Raw genomic sequence first — 20673 nt, forward strand, 5'->3', positions numbered from 1 at the left:
GAAAAGCTATCAGAAGACAGTCAATTCAGTGCGATCACCCAGTTGAATGCCTAAGTGTGAGGGGATGTAAAAAAAGAATTCAGCATATACACAAGGAACACTGCACAGGTATGGAGAAGTAATGTTATTGCTGTACATGAGGTTCACGAGATAATTCATGGATTACTGTGTCCAGTTCTGGTAGCCAAAAGTTCAAGATATCAGTGAAAATTTGAACCAGTGTACAGCAAATTGCTCCTAAAAGAGAAGCTGTATTTCAGAAGAGGGATTGTGAGCCTGACGAAGAAGTAACGTTTCACGGACCACATTACACACAAGTTGGATTAGATACATAGAATGGTGCACATCTTGAACTCAAGTAAAATGAATTACCTTCTTCAGAAAATCAAGGTTGCACTTCTATGTTTTAGACAAATTTTTGCATTTGCTTTAAAAACCACCATTAGCAATCTAGAATTTAAGTCCCTAAAGTATACCATGGAACTTGAAAAAATGATCTGAAAATAGCAACGATAGTGGAAGCGGGTCAGATTAAAAATATGCATATACACATGTACCACATAAGCAAAAAATAAACAGAATGTGGAAAAAGCTAGAAGCTATATATGAACATTCAAAGTCTTTCTGCTCATGAAGAAAAGCTCTTGCGGCAGCACTGCACAAGACAGTTTATGGATTTTTCCAGAAAGATTTGAGGCTGAGAACAAAGGGTGAGAAACAGGGATGTACAGGACATCTTCCCTTTTACTTCGCAGAAGAAATTGCAGCCTGATACATTATATCAAATTCAATTATTTAGTTTTGGGACGTCATTCAAAAATCTGTAAAGACCTGATATAGCTGCTCAAACAGATGTACATTGAAAAGCTAAGGCTACAGAAGTGCTTTAGAACTGCGTCCAGAATTGAAGAGTACTTACAAATTTCTTATATGGATCACTTCATTCCTCACATACCACAAGAAACTATACTAGGATTTCTAATTGCTTTTCTCAGACATTACCAAAAAACAAGAGGTAAAAACAAAAACAAACACAGTAACACACTTCCCCTCGTCCATTCATTTTGCTTTGCAATCCTTTCCTTACAGTCTTGCTCTCTAAGTGCATTGCTGCTGTGAAATGGATTATATACAGACTAGCAGGACCAGTGTATGGCTCTTAATGGTCATAGCCCCAGTCCAAGAATCTGGATTTGTTTCTGTTTAGTAAACAGTCTCTGGGGTCTGCAGGGGTAGAAACACTCAGACATCTGGTTTTTTGAAATGGAAAAATGAAGCGTGAGGAAATAATGAAGTACAGACATTCTTAATAGCTGCGAGCAGTGGGACATTCCAACACCATTAACTCTTTCCTTAACTCACTGACCTACTCTGGAAAAATTGTAATACTACAGACATTTTCCCATAGCATTTTGGCTATAAGACTTGAAAAGTGATTTATAAAAACAAAACTGATAGTTTTTTGTAAAGTTCTGATGCAAGACCAAAATGTGCAACCCACACTCATTTTAGTTGTCAAGTCTACTTGTTTTAAGAGTTCCTGTTCAGCAGTGGCTACATTCAACAGCATATTTCATAAAATAATAAAGACACCAGACACCAAACAAATAGCAATTGTACACATGGTTTGGAAAAAGATACAGCAAAAAGAACTGAGTATTTGGATGAATGAAATCTTCCATGCTGTTAACAACCAGGAAAGATTTCAGTGACTTGGCTGAGGCTAATTAGATCAAAACCTTTGTGGGTAAAAAGTAGAAGAAAGGGCCTCTAATTAAAGCTGAATACAATAGGTTCTCATCTGGAAGCTCCATCCTGGAACAGCTTACGTTGCAAATTAGGTGCTAAAATAAACTAAGCTGCTTTTTGTTAGGCTTCAGAAAGTATATTTTGAGTCTAACTACAGGAAATGATCAACTGTTGGATTGTTGGATATATCTGTTTATAAAAGTAAATAATGCTTTAGCAATAGATGACATCCCAAGGGCAGCTATTGTTTCATTACTGCTCATTACATAAGGGAGTATTGTTTCATTACATAAGGGAGGAGCAGCTTAGTTTATCATGAACGCTGCCACTGCTGCAGACTAGCAGGGTGAAAGCAATATTCTCTTGTACGGGATTCAGCAAGAGTGAGATTTCTCATCTACCAAGATTTTCTGCTCACAGCATTTCATGAACAGAACCAACTGATGCAAGTGTTTCTAAAGCACATTGCACTGGTACTGCAAAACAGCATAAAAAAAAAAAAAAAAGAAGAGATAGGCCCATACAAAGATTAACAAAACCTGGCAGATCCCCTCCCATTAAAATGATAGATACAAAGCCCTCCAAAATAATATTTTGTTACCATTAACATCATTTTGGGAGAGATCCCCACTCAAGACAGAATTGTGAAGAGTACGGAAAGTCAAGAAATTTACAGCAAAAATAATATAAAGCCACTACTAAATGATACACTGTACTTAGTTTAACAGACACACTAACTACTGTATGTGAAAAGATGTTGTTTTCAACAAAAAAAGCTTAAATACACCATCATGTACATGCAGAAGAAATTAAATATATCCTGGTAATAAAGCTGAATTGTTAAATTCAAGTATCACAGTCTACCAAATCACCTGCTTCAGCTACAAGAAAGGGGATGTGCCAGACATGAAAGTAATATTTCTGCCTCTGTAAATCCTACTGAAGAACTGCAAGCTTTACAGTTCGATTATGCTTCAAGCTACTCACATCAACTTTTTCCTCTAGAGAGGATAATCCTGCACCTTTTATATGAAGGTTGACAGGAGAAATAGTTTAACAGAGGCCAGGAATACTAGGCAATTCTCCATTCATTTGGCATTAAAATGAAAATATGAATGGGCATTCACACATAAAAAATAAATTAAAATAACACTGAAAGACTGACATAAAGTGGCAAAAGCTATAGCTTCAGAATTAAATGCTGCAAACCTCCTACAACGTAGCTATGATAGAAAAATCTATACGTTTTATAAACAGAAATCACCTTGCAATTTTTTTTTATATTGCCTTTCCAGTGCATGCTCCTTTGCCTTTTTGGCTCAAGGAATTAGTACCGAATTGTGCAAAAAAATAAAAACTTCAGAATTAGGGATGATGGTGGCAGGCAGAGGGACAAAGAAAGAAAGTACGTTCCAGCTACACAGCAGGTAGTGATACTGTGTCACGCAGACAAGCATGTTTAGGCAAGCACTTCAGTGAAATATTAAAAAAAAAATAATTAAAAAAAAAAATCACAGCTTTGAATTATCAAAGACTTTGGACATCATTAACACCACAGTGCAGAAGCAGATTAATAAAGACAGCCTACACAGGCATACTGCTTCTTACTTTCTTTCCTTCTGGTCCTATGACTTTTGTACTCTTGGCTGCACAGTTCAGAGTTGCAATTTGTAGAGAGGTGCAGGGTTTTTTTGCCTCATAGCAAGAATCTTAGTAAGCAGGAAAAGCAGGTTTGAATCTGCTTAGAAATTAGGCCTTATTTCTGGGATGAGAGTATGCACCATTCTGCAAAACATGAGTATTGTCTCCTGGTTTTGCCACACTTTTGAATGAAAGTAACCGTAGTAATGCTACTTCATGCTTCAGTGTTACTTACTTCTTATTTTTACCATGCCTTCAAGATCAGGAGTTTAATACTTCAAGGCCCGAACTGCAAGGCATACATGCAAGAGCAGAAGTGCAGGGGGATAAAGAACATTCTGCTGAATAGGGAACAAGCTGGGTGAAAACAGAAACATCTAAGTGTTAGTTAGAAACTGGAGTCAGGCTTTCTGGACTCTTATTGCCTAAACAGTGGAATGTAGGCATCTAGATCCCACGGAAGACACCAGTGCAGGTACTGTGAGCTTATCCTTCACTTTTGTCTTGTAATTGTTCTGCATACACAGTAGCCACTTACCATAAAAGATCGGGAATTGTTGGTAATGTAAATAAAATGCAACAAAGCATTCACAGAATCAGTCTTTCCCCAATGTTTACCTAATGCAGTTCAGAAAATACCATCAGCTTGGGACTAAGGATTGCTGGAAACAGAACAATCAATTAAAACATAATACAGGAGATACTAAGCAGGAAAAGGGACAGTAGCCAAGAAACAGATTTTAACACAAGCTTGGTGAAGTTCAAAATTTGAGAGTCTGTGAGAGAAAAAATAAAAGACCACAGCAAGAAAACATGCAATTTGTTCCAGAGAGGAACCAAACTAACATATGTCCTCCAATTGCCAAATTATATTTCTGGTCCTACTTTCAAGAACTGTAAAATTTTACCTCCTAACACACACCGGAAACCATCCCCACGGTAACCTGCCTTACACTGGCAACTGAAGGACCCAGGCGTGTTGTAGCAGAAAGCATCTGGATGACAGCGGCCCTGTTGACATTCATCTACATCTGTAAGATAAAAGATCAGTTTCAGGTAACTGTTCTTCCTGATAAAAATAACTTACAAATCAGAGCGATTAGAATTAAAGTACAAATCTGTCTTATGACTTTCAGGCACCAATTTGGGGATATCTGCATAGAGTTAGACTTATACAGAATTATCAGAATTTGGAAGAATGTCTGTACAGAAACACTAATCAAAAAAAAAGGCATGCATGTATTTTAGATTCTGGCTCTTAACAAATTCCAGCACCCTCCTGCTCTTAAATCAACAATGTTGATGAATAACTAGCATTGTTAACATACAGTATTCTAGAATAACATGCCCACGTTTTGCAAGGAACAGTCCTATAGATAAACACAGTAAAAGGGGTAGGATTTGGCCAATAAAGTTTCCGATATGTCAACTGGAGTGTGGTGGGGGAGCAGCTTTTTCTACAGATTCAGAATTCTAAGTATCATGTGTTACCACCTTAATAACATAAACCAGTATGGGGCTAATAGCTCCAGCAGATGACAATCTGATCTGCTAACTGCAGCTATTGCAATTTGTATACCTACCTCATCTCTGACCAACTGTAGCACAAATACCGAAGAGTGAATTCGAACACGGGAAGAGGAAAGGACAGGAGCTTAATGCAGTGGTTTCCTGAGGGGCTTAACCTATGAAATTTCTGGTTTAAAATAGGAAGTAACTACAGGACATTGGAATAACCAGCCAAGTTGTACAATAAAGAGTATAAAAAACCTACAACAACACCCACAACAAAGAGTGCTACTCACCCTCACAGGCACGCCCATCACCAGAGAAGCCAGGGAGGCACGAGCAGATGTAGGCAGACCCTCCGGTGTATACACACTGGGCACGCTGAGGAATATCGCAGTTGTGTGTGCCTGTCTGACAATGGTTTATGGCATATTCAACAGCTGCAGGTAATATGCACAAAAAATGAGATGAAAATTTGAATTTCCCTCCTCAAAGTCTGAAGCTTGTAATACATTTGTAGAGAGAGAACAGCTGTGAAAGCATGCAGACGAGAAAGAAAAGCGTTTTTTTCTGAGACTTCCCTTTCCACTGATGTTACGTGTTTAACAGTGTTTTGCAAAGAAAGAACCTCTCAGCATCTCATAAATGTTTGTTAGCCTTTCTCCTCTGTTGTATGTTATCACAGTCACAGATCCTAACATCCAAGATACTTTTGATTATGGAAAGGAGTCCTGGATGAAGAAATGCACGGAATCTCACAGAGACACCTCACATACTAGCTAAGCAGCCAGTTCACTGCATTGGAAATTATCAGATATTCTGCTACGCTAACCTAGAATTGACCCAGGTTGTTGTCACTTGGCAACAAAGAGGAGCTGTGACTCATTCAATAGAAGATAAACACACTGTTTGTCAACTAACAGAGAGATTTTGACTAATTGTGGCAGCTGGGGTCAGTCCCGTAGGTTTTCATAACTTATTTTCTCAGTGTTGACAGCAGTGATTCTGAAGGCATTTCATCATTTTACACACACATATATTTCAACCAGTTTCCAGAGCTCTCCCCATGCTTACCTCTTATGCCAAAGAAGAGTAAAGGAGGTCATGATATTTAAGAAAGAAAGAGGCAAAATACTACAAAATTCTTGGCTCCAGGAATACACGCGTCTGCAGCATGTGCATCTGGGAACAGACTTCCCGTTGCTATAGCAAGGAGTCACTGAGGCTTTTTTAGAGTTCTTACTAAGAGCTGTCAGCATGCTGCGAGCACACTCTACAATGCTCCTTTCACCACATACAGATGGAAACTACCAGAGTATCAACATGAAAATAAAAAAATCTTGTAATCATAGCAAGATCTCAAAACAGTCATTTTCTCCACTTCTCTGGGGGAGATGACACTGTTAGAATCATTTAGGAGATCTGTTCTACTTGATGAAGTAAGTTTTAGATTGCATAACTATCTATTTAGAATTGCATTTTAAAAGCACCCATTTTAGACTTGGAACTCTGAGTAAGTCCCCAAGTCCTTCTATTCTTCAGTCAACAAATAGGAGAACCAGCATTTATTTACAACTCTCATGCCATTTGGTGAATCACACAGCTGGTATGAAAAAGCTGCAGTTCCAGAGAAGTTGAGACAAAGCTGGTATCCCAGGGCAAGCAGCAAAAGCACAAAGAGGGTAGCTGCTGTCTCTTCAGGAGTTCAAGCTGTCTACAGGCTGTAAACGCCTCCACGGTGAGAAGGGGAACAAGAACACCATAACTTTTATTTTCATCCTACTGGGAAAATACAGTTCATCTTATACCTGCTCAGTCTTATGGATGCAACGTTTGGTTTTCATTGAAGGAAAGGATCAAACTGAAATCATTCAAGCTAAGCAAGGAATTACATAGCATTTGGAACAAGTGTGTCAGATCAGCTTCAAGAGAAAATCGTAGAATGGTGCCAGGGAGGTCAGGCCTAGAGAAAAGGTCTCCTTTCAGGTCAAAGTGTTAAAAGGGAAGCAATGGATATAACAGAAAGAATATAAAGCTTCCCTTCCACATCGCACCCTATTCCTTCCAGCATCTTGGCAGAAGCTGCTTTTTCCAACTGTGCTGCAGTAAAGGAGAAGGCCAGATGTGAATGGTAATTCCTACTGGACCAGAGAGATGGACTTGCGTTGGAATGTAGTACACAACATGCAAGGTCGCACACCCAAGGGAAGTAATACAACTTTGTGAGGAAAGATGGAGGCCTTGCAGTTGGGAACAGCTATGATGAGCAGAGACTTGAACACATTAGCTGATCACAGGGTAACTGAGCTGCCACCATGAAGCAGTCATGAAAGAAGCAAAGGTTACCCTCAGCTGTTTCACTTATTTCCAAAAGAGAGAGGAACGGGTCCAATCACACTGGAATAGTGTGTACAGGTCTTGTCATCCAGGTGCAAGAAACATGAATTCAAACTTAAGCATGCAACATTGCCAGGATAATCGGAGAAATATTTAAAATGTTAAAAAAAAAAAAGCCTATTTTATAAGATGAGGATGAAAGGCTTGGCATGTTTGGAATAGCAAAACCAAGGCTGTGAAAGCACATGATCATTTTTTGCCTTTGAAACTTGTTGATTGGTCCCTTGATATCATGTATAGAGAATATGACACAAAAATAAGTATTTATGAAAACTGTCAGGCTGCAAAATTAAGACAAAAATTCTAATTTAAAAAAAAAAAAAAACTAATCTATATTCTAACCTCTCCGCCCAGAAGAATTTTCCAACTGAGGAGACTGCCAAATTAGAAGATAAATACTCTGCCTTAAGTATTATTCAACAGTCAAACAGCAAAAAATAGACAGTTGGAGCTCTAGCAGAAGAGTAATAATCCTTTTTCCATTGACAATTTGTAGATTTTGGGAGTTTATAGCCTTTGATATTTGCAATGTAATTAACTCCCAAAAGAACCAGCTTAATGTTCACTAGGGTAAAGCTCATGATTTTTCCCTCTATAAGGATAATTCACTTTCAATACACATTCTGCATAAGCATCTCCAAACTCTGCCAGCTACTATATGGAATTTTCACAGTTTTAGTGAAAAACGAACAAATAGGAAAAAAGAGCCCTTGTTAAGAGACTCTAGTCCAGCAAGTACAGATTAACTCAGGCTTCCTCTGGGGAAATGTTTTAAAAGCATTAAACAAACATAATTCAGTGACAAACACTGAATTTGGAGTTTTAATGGTCCATTATCACACCAGCCACGTTTCCTCAGAATCTCAAAGATTTTAACAGTGAAATGGGCTGTAGTTTTAATTCCTTTTCAGCATGATTAACAATTACTTCAGGATAAGCCTGGGCACTGCTTTTGTAAGTGATGAATCAGAAACATTTATTCTGGATTACAATTAACAAAGGGGAAAAAAAAACCCAAAACCCCAAAAAGGCAAAGCTCAGCACTACAGAAAATGATTTAAAGTGATGCTGTAATAAATGCAATACCTAGTCTTGAGAGTGAGATGCTGTGAAATGAGGGCAAATTCATAATGGCTCCCTTTAATTTTTTTTCTTTTATAAATTTGAATTTTGCTTCTGTGTGAAATCTACAGCTAAATAATGGTACAGAAAAGGTAGAAGAATTCAATAAACAATTCCATTTTATATTTGGATACAATATGAATGGGAAATTTTTATGAGCGGAAAACAAAAGAACTTTAGGTGCCTTCTTACCTAATGAATTGTAATCACTAACTGCTGCACAGACTCCTGAATTCTACTCACGTTAGAAGCAGCACAGCTCCTAGAAGCTCTCTCTCCTAGCACAACCCAAAATCAGCCAGGTAGTGGGTGCTTCAAGAAGTCTGAAACTCACCAACGCACGTCCGCCCATCTGCTGCAAACTGGTATCCATCAACACACTCACATCGGTAGGTTCCCGGCTGGTTACTGCACACTGCATTACTGCCACATAGAGCTGGTTGCTCTGAGCATTCATCAACATCTAGGTTATTAAAAGGACACCAGTTATTATAATGCATTCAGTAGAGATGCCAGAAAAACAGAAACTGCAGAACTGTTGAGTAACAGCAGCCTTATGCATTTAATCCACATCTTGGATAGATCACACACTCCCTTATAACATATTAGCAACCTGAAAATAAGTTTTCAGGTAACTATGCCCTCAGTTAATCTGCACAGAAATCAGAAGAGGTGCTACAGTGGCGTACTAAGGACAAGGGACAGGAAAACAGAGGGGAAAAAGGAGGAGACACTGAGAAAGAAAACGCAGGCTACAAGGCGATTAGAAGCAGCGAGGGCTACTGGGGGAGCAGGAGCTTTAGGAAAGACTTCCCTTTTTGTTATCCACATACGTCTCTAACCCACACTGCTGCTTAGCTCACAGCACTGGAAGACTGGGAGGGACAGTTTGGCATTGTTGTTCTCATTTGGGTTTTTCTGCATTTTTTTGTTTCTGTTTTTTAACTCAGTTAACTTCTAGAGATGCATATTTCATTAAAATACTCATTTTCAAGAGGTGAAAATGTATTTTGCTGTGATCCGATTACGAAACAAAAAATAAACACCTTAAAAACCACATGCTCCACAATAACCTAAAAATTCTTTCTAAGGACAGGAAATGACAATAACACAGAAATAAAGCGTATTATTATGTTAAGATATGGATTTAAACAACACTGGAGATAAAACCTTTAAATTGGGTTTTAAAGTGCATATTTTTGATCCTATATGCAATAACGAGGTTTATTCCAAAAGCTTACTGTCTGCTAATAAATATGCATACACATATAAGAGGTAGAATTCACATGTTTAGAAGTTAAAATGATCTAAATTTTTACTATATAGTGCTACACAGTGGTCACTAACCGGAGTTTAGCTAAACTTAACACGTGGAAGACATTTGCACATGTGGAGATTTTGCTTCACTACTTTGTAATGCAAGTCGTATACCTCATATCTTGAATAATCAGATTTTAAAAGCCTTCACGTAAGCAGGGGCCTTTCTTAAGTTTCTAATGTGATCTGGGGCATGCAGAACAGATTAAAATATGGAAGAGAAGGAAACTTTAAACTGTAAAGCAATCTAGCTTTGTCAGCCTAACAACACATTTCATGCCAAGATGATAATCAAATAAAGAAGTGGAGCTTTAACTTCTTCTGTAACTCTCACAAAGCATCTCAAAATCCTGTCATATACTACAGAGAGAAGATTTTAGGCAACAGGAATGCTGTACAGAGCTGGAGAATAAAAGACTTCTTGAAAGGAAGGCAGTTTCAAGTTAGATCTTGAAAAAGATGGTTTCAAGGGGTTCCATCGCAGCCCTGTATCCTATGCACTTGTGCTTTGTAGGCATGTGCATATGCTATCCCTCCTCTCCCTCAAGAGCTTTCAACATAGCAGACCGATATTAACCAGATTTTACAGAACAGTAAATTTCTCACAAGTAAGTTCCTATAAGTTTTACGAAAACAGGAACCAGGTAGGAAAGATGCTTTGTAAGCAGATGCCTTGAAAGATGCCTTGCAAGAAATACTAAGGCAAATACTAAGAAAGTCGAATGTGTTTAATTTGGTTATTCAGATATGCCTGCTATTCCAGCATCCCTCTAAACTCTCTCTCTCAAAACCACCCTCTTAGGACAATTCATCTGGCTGGAATAGCTAGTCCTGAAGGTAAATACATTCCAAAGAAAACAGATTCTGTTAGCTGTCATCTTCTAACGAAAGGCTTCTCATACCGTAACAGACATTCCCATCTCCACGGAAGCCAGTCGAACATTCACAGAAGAAATGATTCCCCGTTCCTGGTCGACATATTGCATTGGTGTCGCAGTTATGGGTACCAGTGTAGCAAGGATTCCGGTTAATATCAGCAGAACCATCTGACAAGAGAGATCGTGTTTAGCCATAATGACTCTGTCCAAGCAGAAGTACCAAGATACAGCCCAGAAGGAGATTGCCTGTAGCGTGCATCAAATTAGGAAAAAGGATATGTTTTGCACTAGGAAGAGGGGGACCTGCCGGCAATATGCAGGACATGAATCTCAAATATGACTACAGCACCTGTACTCCTTGCAACTTCTCCAAAGGATTGTTTAAAAAAAAAAAAAAAAAAAAAAAAAAAAAAACTTTGAGCCACTGACCCAAGGTCCCAAACGTGATTCTTAGTGCCCGTTTTGTTCATTGTAATTAGCAGAACTTTAGCTTTGGAATGAAAATAAATAAATAAATAAATAGATAAAAAAATAAAGAGCATAGTGCTTCCTGTGCTCATCTGATATGCATTTTCAAATTGTTCCTTTGCTTTCTTCTGATTTTAGTGCATATGGAAAAATTTGAAGACAGGCTCACAAGCAACCTTTCCAGGAAAAAAAAAAAAAAAGAATAACTGCAAATTAAGGAAACACATTGACAAAATGCTAGCAAGTTTTCAGCTGGTCCAAACAAGACATTTCATAAGCTGCCTAACTTCCAAAGACATAGTGTCATGTTTCAAGATGAACTACAGAAACTAGCCTTTCCAATGGCAGATCTTATTCCCTTGTTTGATCCTTTGTTCTGTCAATACAACAAAAAAATCATTAATAAAGGAATTCTAATTTAGGTCAAGATCAATGACACTCCATACATCTAAGCAGCAATACATTTAAGCTGCTCTGTGAAGAGTATTTCCAATGAATTCAGCACACAAACTCCACTGGATTTCAAGAGGAGATAATCACTTCATTCTCCTCCTCCAAGTAAAAACACACCCTTCAATAGCGTTATTCTTCTTAATGAATGGAACCAGACTTTGGGGACCTATGCAACTAATTAATTTAATTCATTAGCACCCAGCTAAGTCAGGCTAGAAGAATGTAGGAGCTTGGCTCTTAGATATTCTCAGAAGAGAAAAAGAAAGATTTCCAATTCATACATACCACTGATTGGGCCAATGGAATTACTCATAGCGTATCGCAGAATCTGTTCATCTTTGTTATACAGGACAAATACACTGTCCACTGAGAGCTGCTGAGTAGCAGAAGCGGCATGGTGAGAGTCATCATGAATGCATTCATCAAAGGAGATGGTCTGTCGCCACTGATAGGCGGCCGTGTATGAAGAAGCAATCCCATCGCTTTCTGGCTCCGTCACTGTGTACTCCCTGGTGGACGATGAAGTGATCACTGCAGAAAGGCAACAAGCAGCAAGAAGCTATTAAAGCCGACCTATTTCCAGGTAAAGGAATAAAATATCACTTGACTAGGTTTATTTTATTCTCAGATAGCAAAGCCTTGAAGAATGAGTCATACAATATACCTAAACAAAATGTTAAAACTGAACTTCACTCTATGGGGTGACACTTCCCCCAGAGGGGACAACCTTTTTGCAGATAAGGTAAGGTTCCACACAGCATACACTGCCCAAACAATTCCTCCAAAACTTTGAAATAGTTTGGCACAAAGTGGAAGCTTCCTGTTGCCTCCAAGGTATCACAGTACACAACAACAGGCAAAATAGGAACTGGCTACTGAAGCCAGACCCTAGTGGAAATAGAGCAGAGGTGATGCAGCTACACTGCTTTGAGTTGTCTCTAGCAATCAGAGCATGCCCTTGGAGCAAAGTAGATTCTCCCAAGTATCCAAATGCACTTGGGTGCTTGGGTGCACCCCAGGCTGCTGCATCTTTATTGCTCTTTGATAGCAGGGCTGGCTGGCTGGCAGCAACACTCCAAACACACTTCAATTTTGCTGTGTTGAAAAACCCGTGATTTTATCCAAGAAGAAAGCAAAATAAGAGGTATCCCACTGTAAATGGTGACAAGAAAAACAGATCACTCTTCACCAAATCTCAGACCCTGAAAGAACTAATTGAGAGAAGCACTGAAAAGATGGTGGAAAAAACTAGTAACGAATTCAAGAGCATCTTAATTTTCTGGTCAGTCATTCACATTAAATACAAATGATGCTGACAACGCTTGTTACTAACACAAGGCACGGTCATTGCTATGCAGCTTACATAACACATACTGATGAAAAAACAGTCTTTCTGCTTTTGCTGGACAAGACCAAAGCCTGCTTAATGACACAATCCCTACAGATAGGTATAACCCAATCCAGCTCCTACTGAAGAGCTGTGGACCACAAAAAAAAGTTTTGTAACCAGTATGACTGCCATCGGCAGTGTAAAAATAAGATCACTGGAAAGGGACTCTAGTGTGTTTTGCAAACATCAGTTCAGAGAAAGTTAAACTCAGAAACTCTTCGGTAAAAAGATCAGGAGTATTTGCATTGTCTCAATTATCATCTACCTCTTCCAGGACCTGTTCCTAAGAGGCAAAAAGCAACTCTGTATTTACTGAAGGGTCAAAAACACATCTGTGAATAATGTAGTAAAATAACATTTTTTCAGATTGTCTTACTTTCCACTCTGACAAACGTGCACTCTCATATCCTTTCACTCTTAGGGCACCTTACCAGAACTAGAAGTGTGATAGAGCTCAGTGTATGGTTCTATATGGACGGATGAACCAGAGGGGATCTCAGGTATTCTGCCCTCCATTTCTGTGCTGATGGTAAGGTGACCATGCTCATCAATTCCACTGAATTTCTGCTTGATAACCAGCTTCTCATTGTTGCCAAGAAAGGTTACTTCAGTTTGTCGTGTAAACTCACCACCTAAAGAAACAGTATTAGTTAAACCACTTAATAGTGATTTCTGAATCCTTCTATCGAGCTACTTTTTCTAGTAGTTAAAATATAAATGAGTATTTTCTGCCAGCTTTTATGCAGTGTAATTGCTAATGTCTTGAGTTCATATGGAAATAACTTCCAGAGGTATATAACTAATACCCTCGGATACTGTAAGTAAACTATCTTTTCTTAAGTATTGAACATGCTGAACTGCAAGTAAGTCTGAAGTAGTAGTTAAAAAAAAAAGTTCACAAAAATCTTAGATTTTATCCTATTAGTTAAAATGGGAAAGGAGTTGTACATTTGAGAGAAAATATCTCCACTGGAAAAACAGTCAAAGAGATCCAGTACACCTATTTCCAAATCAAAATCAAGTGAAATGCATGTTGTAAATTCCAGTCAAACACACAAAATTAAAAAAAGTTATGCTCAGCTAACACAACGATATTAACCTAAATTCACACTACAGCACTGTAAAGGAGAAAAAAAGAAAGTACATGTTCTCCTAAAACAGGCTATAGGTCCAGTCTAAGTTCATGTGCACAAGTAAGAGTCCAGGCCCATATCTACTTATGAAGAACCTTAATTCTGAAATGGGTTTTCCCTCAAACAAGTTAAAAGAATCATTAGCACCTCACACAGAAATTGCTGCTTTAAAATTTCAGACTTTCATGAGGTCAGACTTTCATTGTGTTTTGCGCTCTTGGCACAATCTAAGGCAGACCTAATTAGATATTAATTCCCTGAAAAGAAGTCTGTCAGGAGAATGAACTCAGCAGAGGACATGGGAGGCAACAAGGAGGTGAACATGCAGCTACGGTGTAAGCTCTAGAGGACCACTGGCAATCAACATGTAGATTTCAGGCATCTTATTGCAGTAGTTGGGCATACTTTGTTACTAAAAAAAAAAAAATCAGATAATTTTTACTAATGTGTTTCTTATATGGGAACTGGCCAATTCACTCTCCTCGGTCAATCCATTATCATTCTCTAAGCCTCACAGGCTTGTGCACTGACTGTAAAATAAAAATCTCAATATCTATACAATGTAAACAGGAAAAACAGTGAGAAGTTTCATTACAAAGCAATCCATTTTCAGCTCAGAACAAGTAAGTTTTTCACCCTGTATTGCTTCTAGATAAACATTTCTTTTCTGTCAAGACAGATAAAAGAATAACACAGTTTTAAAATACTATTTTTTAATTAAAAAATTACCAGTAACACTGAATCCATTCTTATATCCTTGCTGTTCCACAGCAAACATCCATCCTATGATACCTCCAATAGAGGCAAGAGGCAGTAAAGAATACCCCAAAGTCTCTGGGATTGTGCTGATGGCAGTGTAGGCACGCCCTTGGTTCATCACAACGTAGGAGTGGAGGTCAGTATTCTCAAATACAACTGGAACTGGGTTATTTCCTACATAGATTCTTCCTTTGACTTTCCCATTGACCCTCTGAGGAGATCCTGGCAAATCAATACAATGAATCAAAATAAAATGACAGTTCTCACATACTCTCCAAGGAATATGTTCAGAGCATTCACTATGTTCAAACAAATATATTAACATCATCATGAAGAGTGGAAAAAAAAAAAAAACTAAAACCCCAAAAACCAATTAGACAGACAGGCTAGACAGGAAACTGCCTACAAATAGTGTGTGAATTTGCTTATATGTGTTTTTGTCATTACACAGTGAACGAGCGGCTAAAACTGCCTAAACACGTATTTGTTATCCTCATTAACAATTTTTCATCTGTGGATAATTCAATGAACAGACTCAGTTGTTACAGTATCCGACCGTAAGTGGCATAGAGTAACTTTGGTGGAAGACCACAGTTCACATCAGTACCTCCTGAATTCAAGTTTGGTCATCCCCTATTAGAAGGCTACCACCATTAGACATTCAGAATAACTGGATTATTTACTTGAAGATGTGGAAAATAAACCGACTTTAGAGAAAAATTGTTTTAGGAAGAAGTATAGCAGTAGTTACTTTGGATTACTAATTTTCTTCTGCATATAATTTCCTAAGTACCTAAAATAAATTCAAGCTGCATTATCATCAGAGGCTTTGTTTCTTTCTCTGGAAAATCCAGTTTCATGAACCGAGTCCTAAGCAGTAGTTTTTGCTTTCCTGCCTTACAAAGCACAAAGTCTGCAGTCTGCTATTTTAGTTCTTGAAATGCATCTATAGTCTGAGTCAAGTCACTGTGAGGATTACAAGTGTATACATAAGAAATTCCTTCATGGATCTTACACAGGAACAAAGTTTAAATGGATATCTAACAAAAGTCTGGCAGATTACCCCTTTAGTAAAGAAGCTTAAGAATCAGATAAAGAAGAGCCAAGCTTTTTACTCTGATGATCAAAGTTAATTTGTTCATCCCCTTTAAACTGTTCATTTCTGGAGTAGGGACCGGATAAGACTATACAACACATTGCTGGAACTACAGTCATAAAGTAATAAACACTGGACATTATGCTATTGATTAAATTATATCTGTTACATAGGAGTTTATTTGCTCTAGAAGGTCATGCTAAAATATAACGCATTTAATTGATCACCCAAAATAATTTGCTTCATTTAAAAATCCTACCCTTTTTTAAAGTATAGTTCACTTCATATACCTTTCAAAGCATCTCTACCGATAACTCTTTTAAGAAATACTTACCACATATCTTATTTTTAATTCTTGAAAACAGGCCGTCTTATTCTAATGTCATGTGGAATTGAAGCATATAAATCTAATTTTGAAAAAGTTACCTTCTGCTACACATTGTCTGCCATTTCCTTTGTAACCAGCAATACAACTGCAACAAAATCCATTGGGATAATCTGTGCAAATAGCATGAATGGAGCACTGGTGACGGTTGTTAGCGCAGGTCTGTTGGACATCCGTGTGGTAGCGGAATACTGCAGAAAATAAGACCAGCCATTTAAATTAAAAGCAACTACTACAGCATTCAAACATCCTAAGTATAGTTTCAAAATCCCACTAGACTCACTGGTCTAGGTTTTCCATTTTCATTGCCTTTACGGAAAGCAAACAATTGCAATTGACTTTTGTTAACATTGCAATATGCAAATAACAGTCCACTATTTTCCAGAGAACATTAGGGCTTCAGATGTTAGAAATCTGTGTAGTTCTATTGACTTCAGTGGATCTTTATTAACATATAGCAGTTTACTAACTGTCTTGGTGAAACTAAACACACAGAAAGTTTAATGTGTTCTGGTTTCCAAACCAAAGCAAAAAGCAGCCTCTCAAAACTCAGAACATAACTCATCAATACGGTACTTAGGAGCCTATACCAACTGATGTACACTGTAATCCTATTTGGCTTATCCCATTAATTAATGGAGATGGCAATCTTTTCATCTGGTTCAAGGAACGTGTAACATTTGGGCAGTCGGTCACATTGTTTTGAATTTTCTAGGAACACTCCCTCAGAATTTAGATTTGCCAGTGCTGTCTTCATAAAACATAAGGCCGTGAAACCTTAAGCCAACAATTTTTACAGCAGATGCTATTCTCAGCCTTTATTAAATCACCTGCATTCAGTAGCAGGTCTGTGAAAGGCAAAGAACTAGGTTTCAATAGAATAGATCATAAAATCCTTACCAGGAACAGCCAGATAATGCAGCTGTTAAAGTTCAGATCATACCTTTAACAACAGTCCTGGGCAAATGACATGGATAAAGCAGTTTCTACCAAGAATGGGTTAGCTTTAGGAACACAAGTATCCTATAGGAAGCTTTCCTTAGGACAGACTCAGGTCTCTCAGACACATTACAGACTTGCTCTCCAGTGAACTTGACTAGCAGTTGACTAAACTGGCAGGATCTGAATCACAGGTGACATCCAACTTAATTGGATCAATAACACAAACTCATTAAATAGGCACAGATTTTTAGATACGAAGGCAGTGAGAAAGAAAAACAGATTACTCCTTTAACAACTCAATTTCTTGTGTGTCTCTGATTTTTTGCAACCTACCCATCGCACAAGGACCCAAGCACAGCAAAAGACCCTACCTATCCCAGTTTCATCGAATTCTTCCACGTCTATGACCTGGGGTTGCTGTTGGGGAAACTGCTGGACCTGGAACTGGCGAGGTGGAACTTTTGCTGTTGGGAAATCTTGTTGACCATAAAAAGACTCAGTTGAAGGTATTTCTGTTACATCTTGGTATAAAGTTAGAAAGTCTTCTGCAGCTAGGTGAGGAACACTATACGTAACATGGTGCCGATCCCCTTCTGTACCGTCCATAGTGCTGGTTATATGTTCCAGTCTTATTTCAGTGGAGCCATAACCAGACATAAACGGTTTTGAAGTCATCTCTTGGTCTTGCTCACTGGACTCTAGGCTCTCCAGAACGCTGCTGATCTTGGCAGGCACAATACTGTCGGATGAGCTACCAATTTCGAACACCCAGACACCTTGCTTCCCAGCATTGCTACTTCTGTCAAAGAGAAGCATATCTCAGATCAAACCAGTCAAGTGAAAATTCCATGGTATTTACATCCTACACATAAAATGTTATACTCCATAGAGAAACACCAGGACAAAACTGCTGAATTATCTTTCTCTGCATAGTACTACATAGCTACAGTTTATTAAGCTACAACACACCCCTGACAGTTTGGGCAGCATTTCCCTTCCACAGCCAGACCCTCCCGGAGAATTTCTACCCTCCTTGTCTCCAAAGAGATAGGAACAAAAGGAGACGTTTGAGCCACAAAGATCTTGTTAACAGTTGTTAGAACTTTCTGATCTATTCCTTTTCCTTCCTGCCCACATTTTTGCAGAAAAGACTGCGCAGGTAAAAGTATTAAGAGTTAAAGGTCTAAATAAGTGGTCCAATTTTCAGAAGGGCTAAGAATACAGCAGCCACTACCAGTGACAATAGGACTATGGATTTCTGACAAAGTAGGTGCAAGCCCTTATATTCTTTTAGAGGGTGTATATTTATCACTGGCAGACTGTGATTTCTCACGCAGTTGCTAACGGCATCTTGTTATTTCCCATTGTCTCATGCTGCAACTATTAAAGAGAACGTGAAACTTCTTGGTGTTTTCTTGGGGAGTTTAAACAAACAAAAAAAGCATACTTCTGTAGGTTTCTGATGGTGTCTTCATCATTAGCAATGATGTTGTAGGAACCTGGTTTTTCCCAAAAGTAGTAGTTTGTAGAGGCTTGACTAAAGCCAACCATAGCAGGAAACTTTCCATCATCGTTCTTGGAGTATGTACTATAGAACTGCAAACTATCTTCTGGATAAAGGAAAATAGCATAGGAACTGGAGTCAGAAGAGGCTAAAACAGCCTGGAATGTGTTTCTCTGTGAAGAAAATTTAAAATCCACTTACTCATGGAAAAAGAGTCAAGACAGACAACAGGATGATACTTTATAGAGTCAAAATCTGAGTTTCCATAGAGGTAATCTATCATGTACTTATAGACTGGTCAGTCAACTTTTCAGACAAACCAACATTAAGCAAGCTTACATTTTACTGTGGTATTTTTTGCTTAAATATGCAGAAATATTAAAAGATAAGTTGAAGGTGTTACAAAATAGCCATAGAGGCTGCCTAGATCACAACAATCCTAAATTCCATAACAGGCAGGGTGTGCTAGACAGTCTCCTTAAAATAGAGTGATGTACTAGACTAATTAGAAAGATGTTTAAAATTGATATGAGTATATTAAAATAGACTATTTAAAGAAAAGTTCAAGTTTTATGCTGCTGCAACTCTGTCGTTCTCTGTAGGAACACTCCTACATACTGTGGGAGCCATCAAGACAGTACCTCATACATCAGCTGTTTACCAGTGTGGAACCGTTACTGTGAACAAAGCTGCTGTGTCAAGTCAGGCACAAGAAATTACATTAGGCAAAATAAGATCTGCTAAGTAACAGTGATGTTCTCAAATTCATACATTGTGAGTAGATTCATCAGCTGGGATTATTACAGTGCATAAAGTTACACATGTTCTGGAATCTCTGCAGGATGGTACCTAACATGTTTCAAAAAGGGAAAATGAAATGCAAGTAATACAAAAAATAAGCTAACTGCATTCAAGAAAGATGCATAGGCCCCTACCAAAATAGTAGCTACAATATATGAGCTTTTTGGGAATGCAATGTCCTCCATCCAAAATGAGCTCATACTTTAGTATAATTAAAGTTCCTACTAGTCCATATACCTATCACATTTTGGACAGTTTGATGCCAAATAAAATGACTTAGGACTCTGTTGAACAAGACTCAAGATCCAGTGCAAGCCATCTGGATTATACTGCACAGATGTGGGGCAGGATATCCTAGTATTTCCAGTTCTTGCCACATCACAACTAACAGATTCAAAATAAGGACTGTTTGGCAATACAAAGAAATCATCTATTTATACTTCAGCTTTTTCTCCTAAATGACTAAAATTCTATAAAATAAAAGTCAAGTAAAAACTCTGGAAACTTCCATCTTGCTAAATCCTTTCAAACAACAAAAGAATACATTCTTAGCTGTACAAGATTTATTTACACATAAAGGAGTTCAGTCCTTCAGAATAATAGATTATAGTGTTAAACTTCTGCTGAACTTGCTGCCCACCACGTGTTAAAGCTCTGCTTAACGTTCACCTTTTCTTTCCGAGTAACATCTTCTCCAGGTGCCTGGTAAGGAGCCACAAGCTTCCACGTTACAATCACAACACTGCTAGGATCAAACGTGGTCTCCGGAAAACCTCTTTTGATATAGTCTGAAGCAAGCTGTAAAACGTCTGGGGACGAATCTTCTCTATAATACACATTTCCACGTCCATCTGTTGTATCCAGATCAGCCATAAAGGGAGCAATAGCCCCAAAACTGACTGGGAATTGACCAAGATATTTTTCTTCGTTTGACGGTTCGTTCACTGCAATAATCCCATTAGTGGCAACCTAATAAAAAAGTGGATATTATAAAATAAATATTGATCATATGACTGTCTACCACACCTAGGTACTTGAGATCACAGTATTTTTATTGCATTTCTAAAATACATTGAGCCAAAAGTCACTCTTGTATTTGTGAAATAACTGAAATTTTACAAGTTTGCTT

At 38.1% G+C, this 20673-nt stretch overlaps 1 protein-coding gene across 1 annotated transcript in view; it reads right to left on the reverse strand.

The window, feature by feature from the left end:
- NID1 (nidogen 1) overlaps nt 1-20673 on the reverse strand; it is a 49755-nt gene that overhangs the window by 20935 nt on the left and 8147 nt on the right. Inside the window, exons 2-12 of the mRNA XM_068939201.1 lie at nt 20214-20513; nt 18687-18916; nt 17611-18038; nt 16339-16488; nt 14787-15038; nt 13356-13556; nt 11820-12065; nt 10638-10781; nt 8753-8881; nt 5196-5339; nt 4299-4421 (exon numbers count right to left, since the gene is read on the reverse strand). Of these exons, the coding sequence (XP_068795302.1) occupies nt 4299-4421; nt 5196-5339; nt 8753-8881; nt 10638-10781; nt 11820-12065; nt 13356-13556; nt 14787-15038; nt 16339-16488; nt 17611-18038; nt 18687-18916; nt 20214-20513 (2347 nt within the window). The remainder of the gene's footprint in view (nt 1-4298; nt 4422-5195; nt 5340-8752; nt 8882-10637; nt 10782-11819; nt 12066-13355; nt 13557-14786; nt 15039-16338; nt 16489-17610; nt 18039-18686; nt 18917-20213; nt 20514-20673) is intronic.

This window comes from Struthio camelus, chromosome 3 (genome assembly GCF_040807025.1).
Source record: "Struthio camelus isolate bStrCam1 chromosome 3, bStrCam1.hap1, whole genome shotgun sequence".
Classification (NCBI taxonomy): Eukaryota; Metazoa; Chordata; class Aves; order Struthioniformes; family Struthionidae; genus Struthio; species Struthio camelus.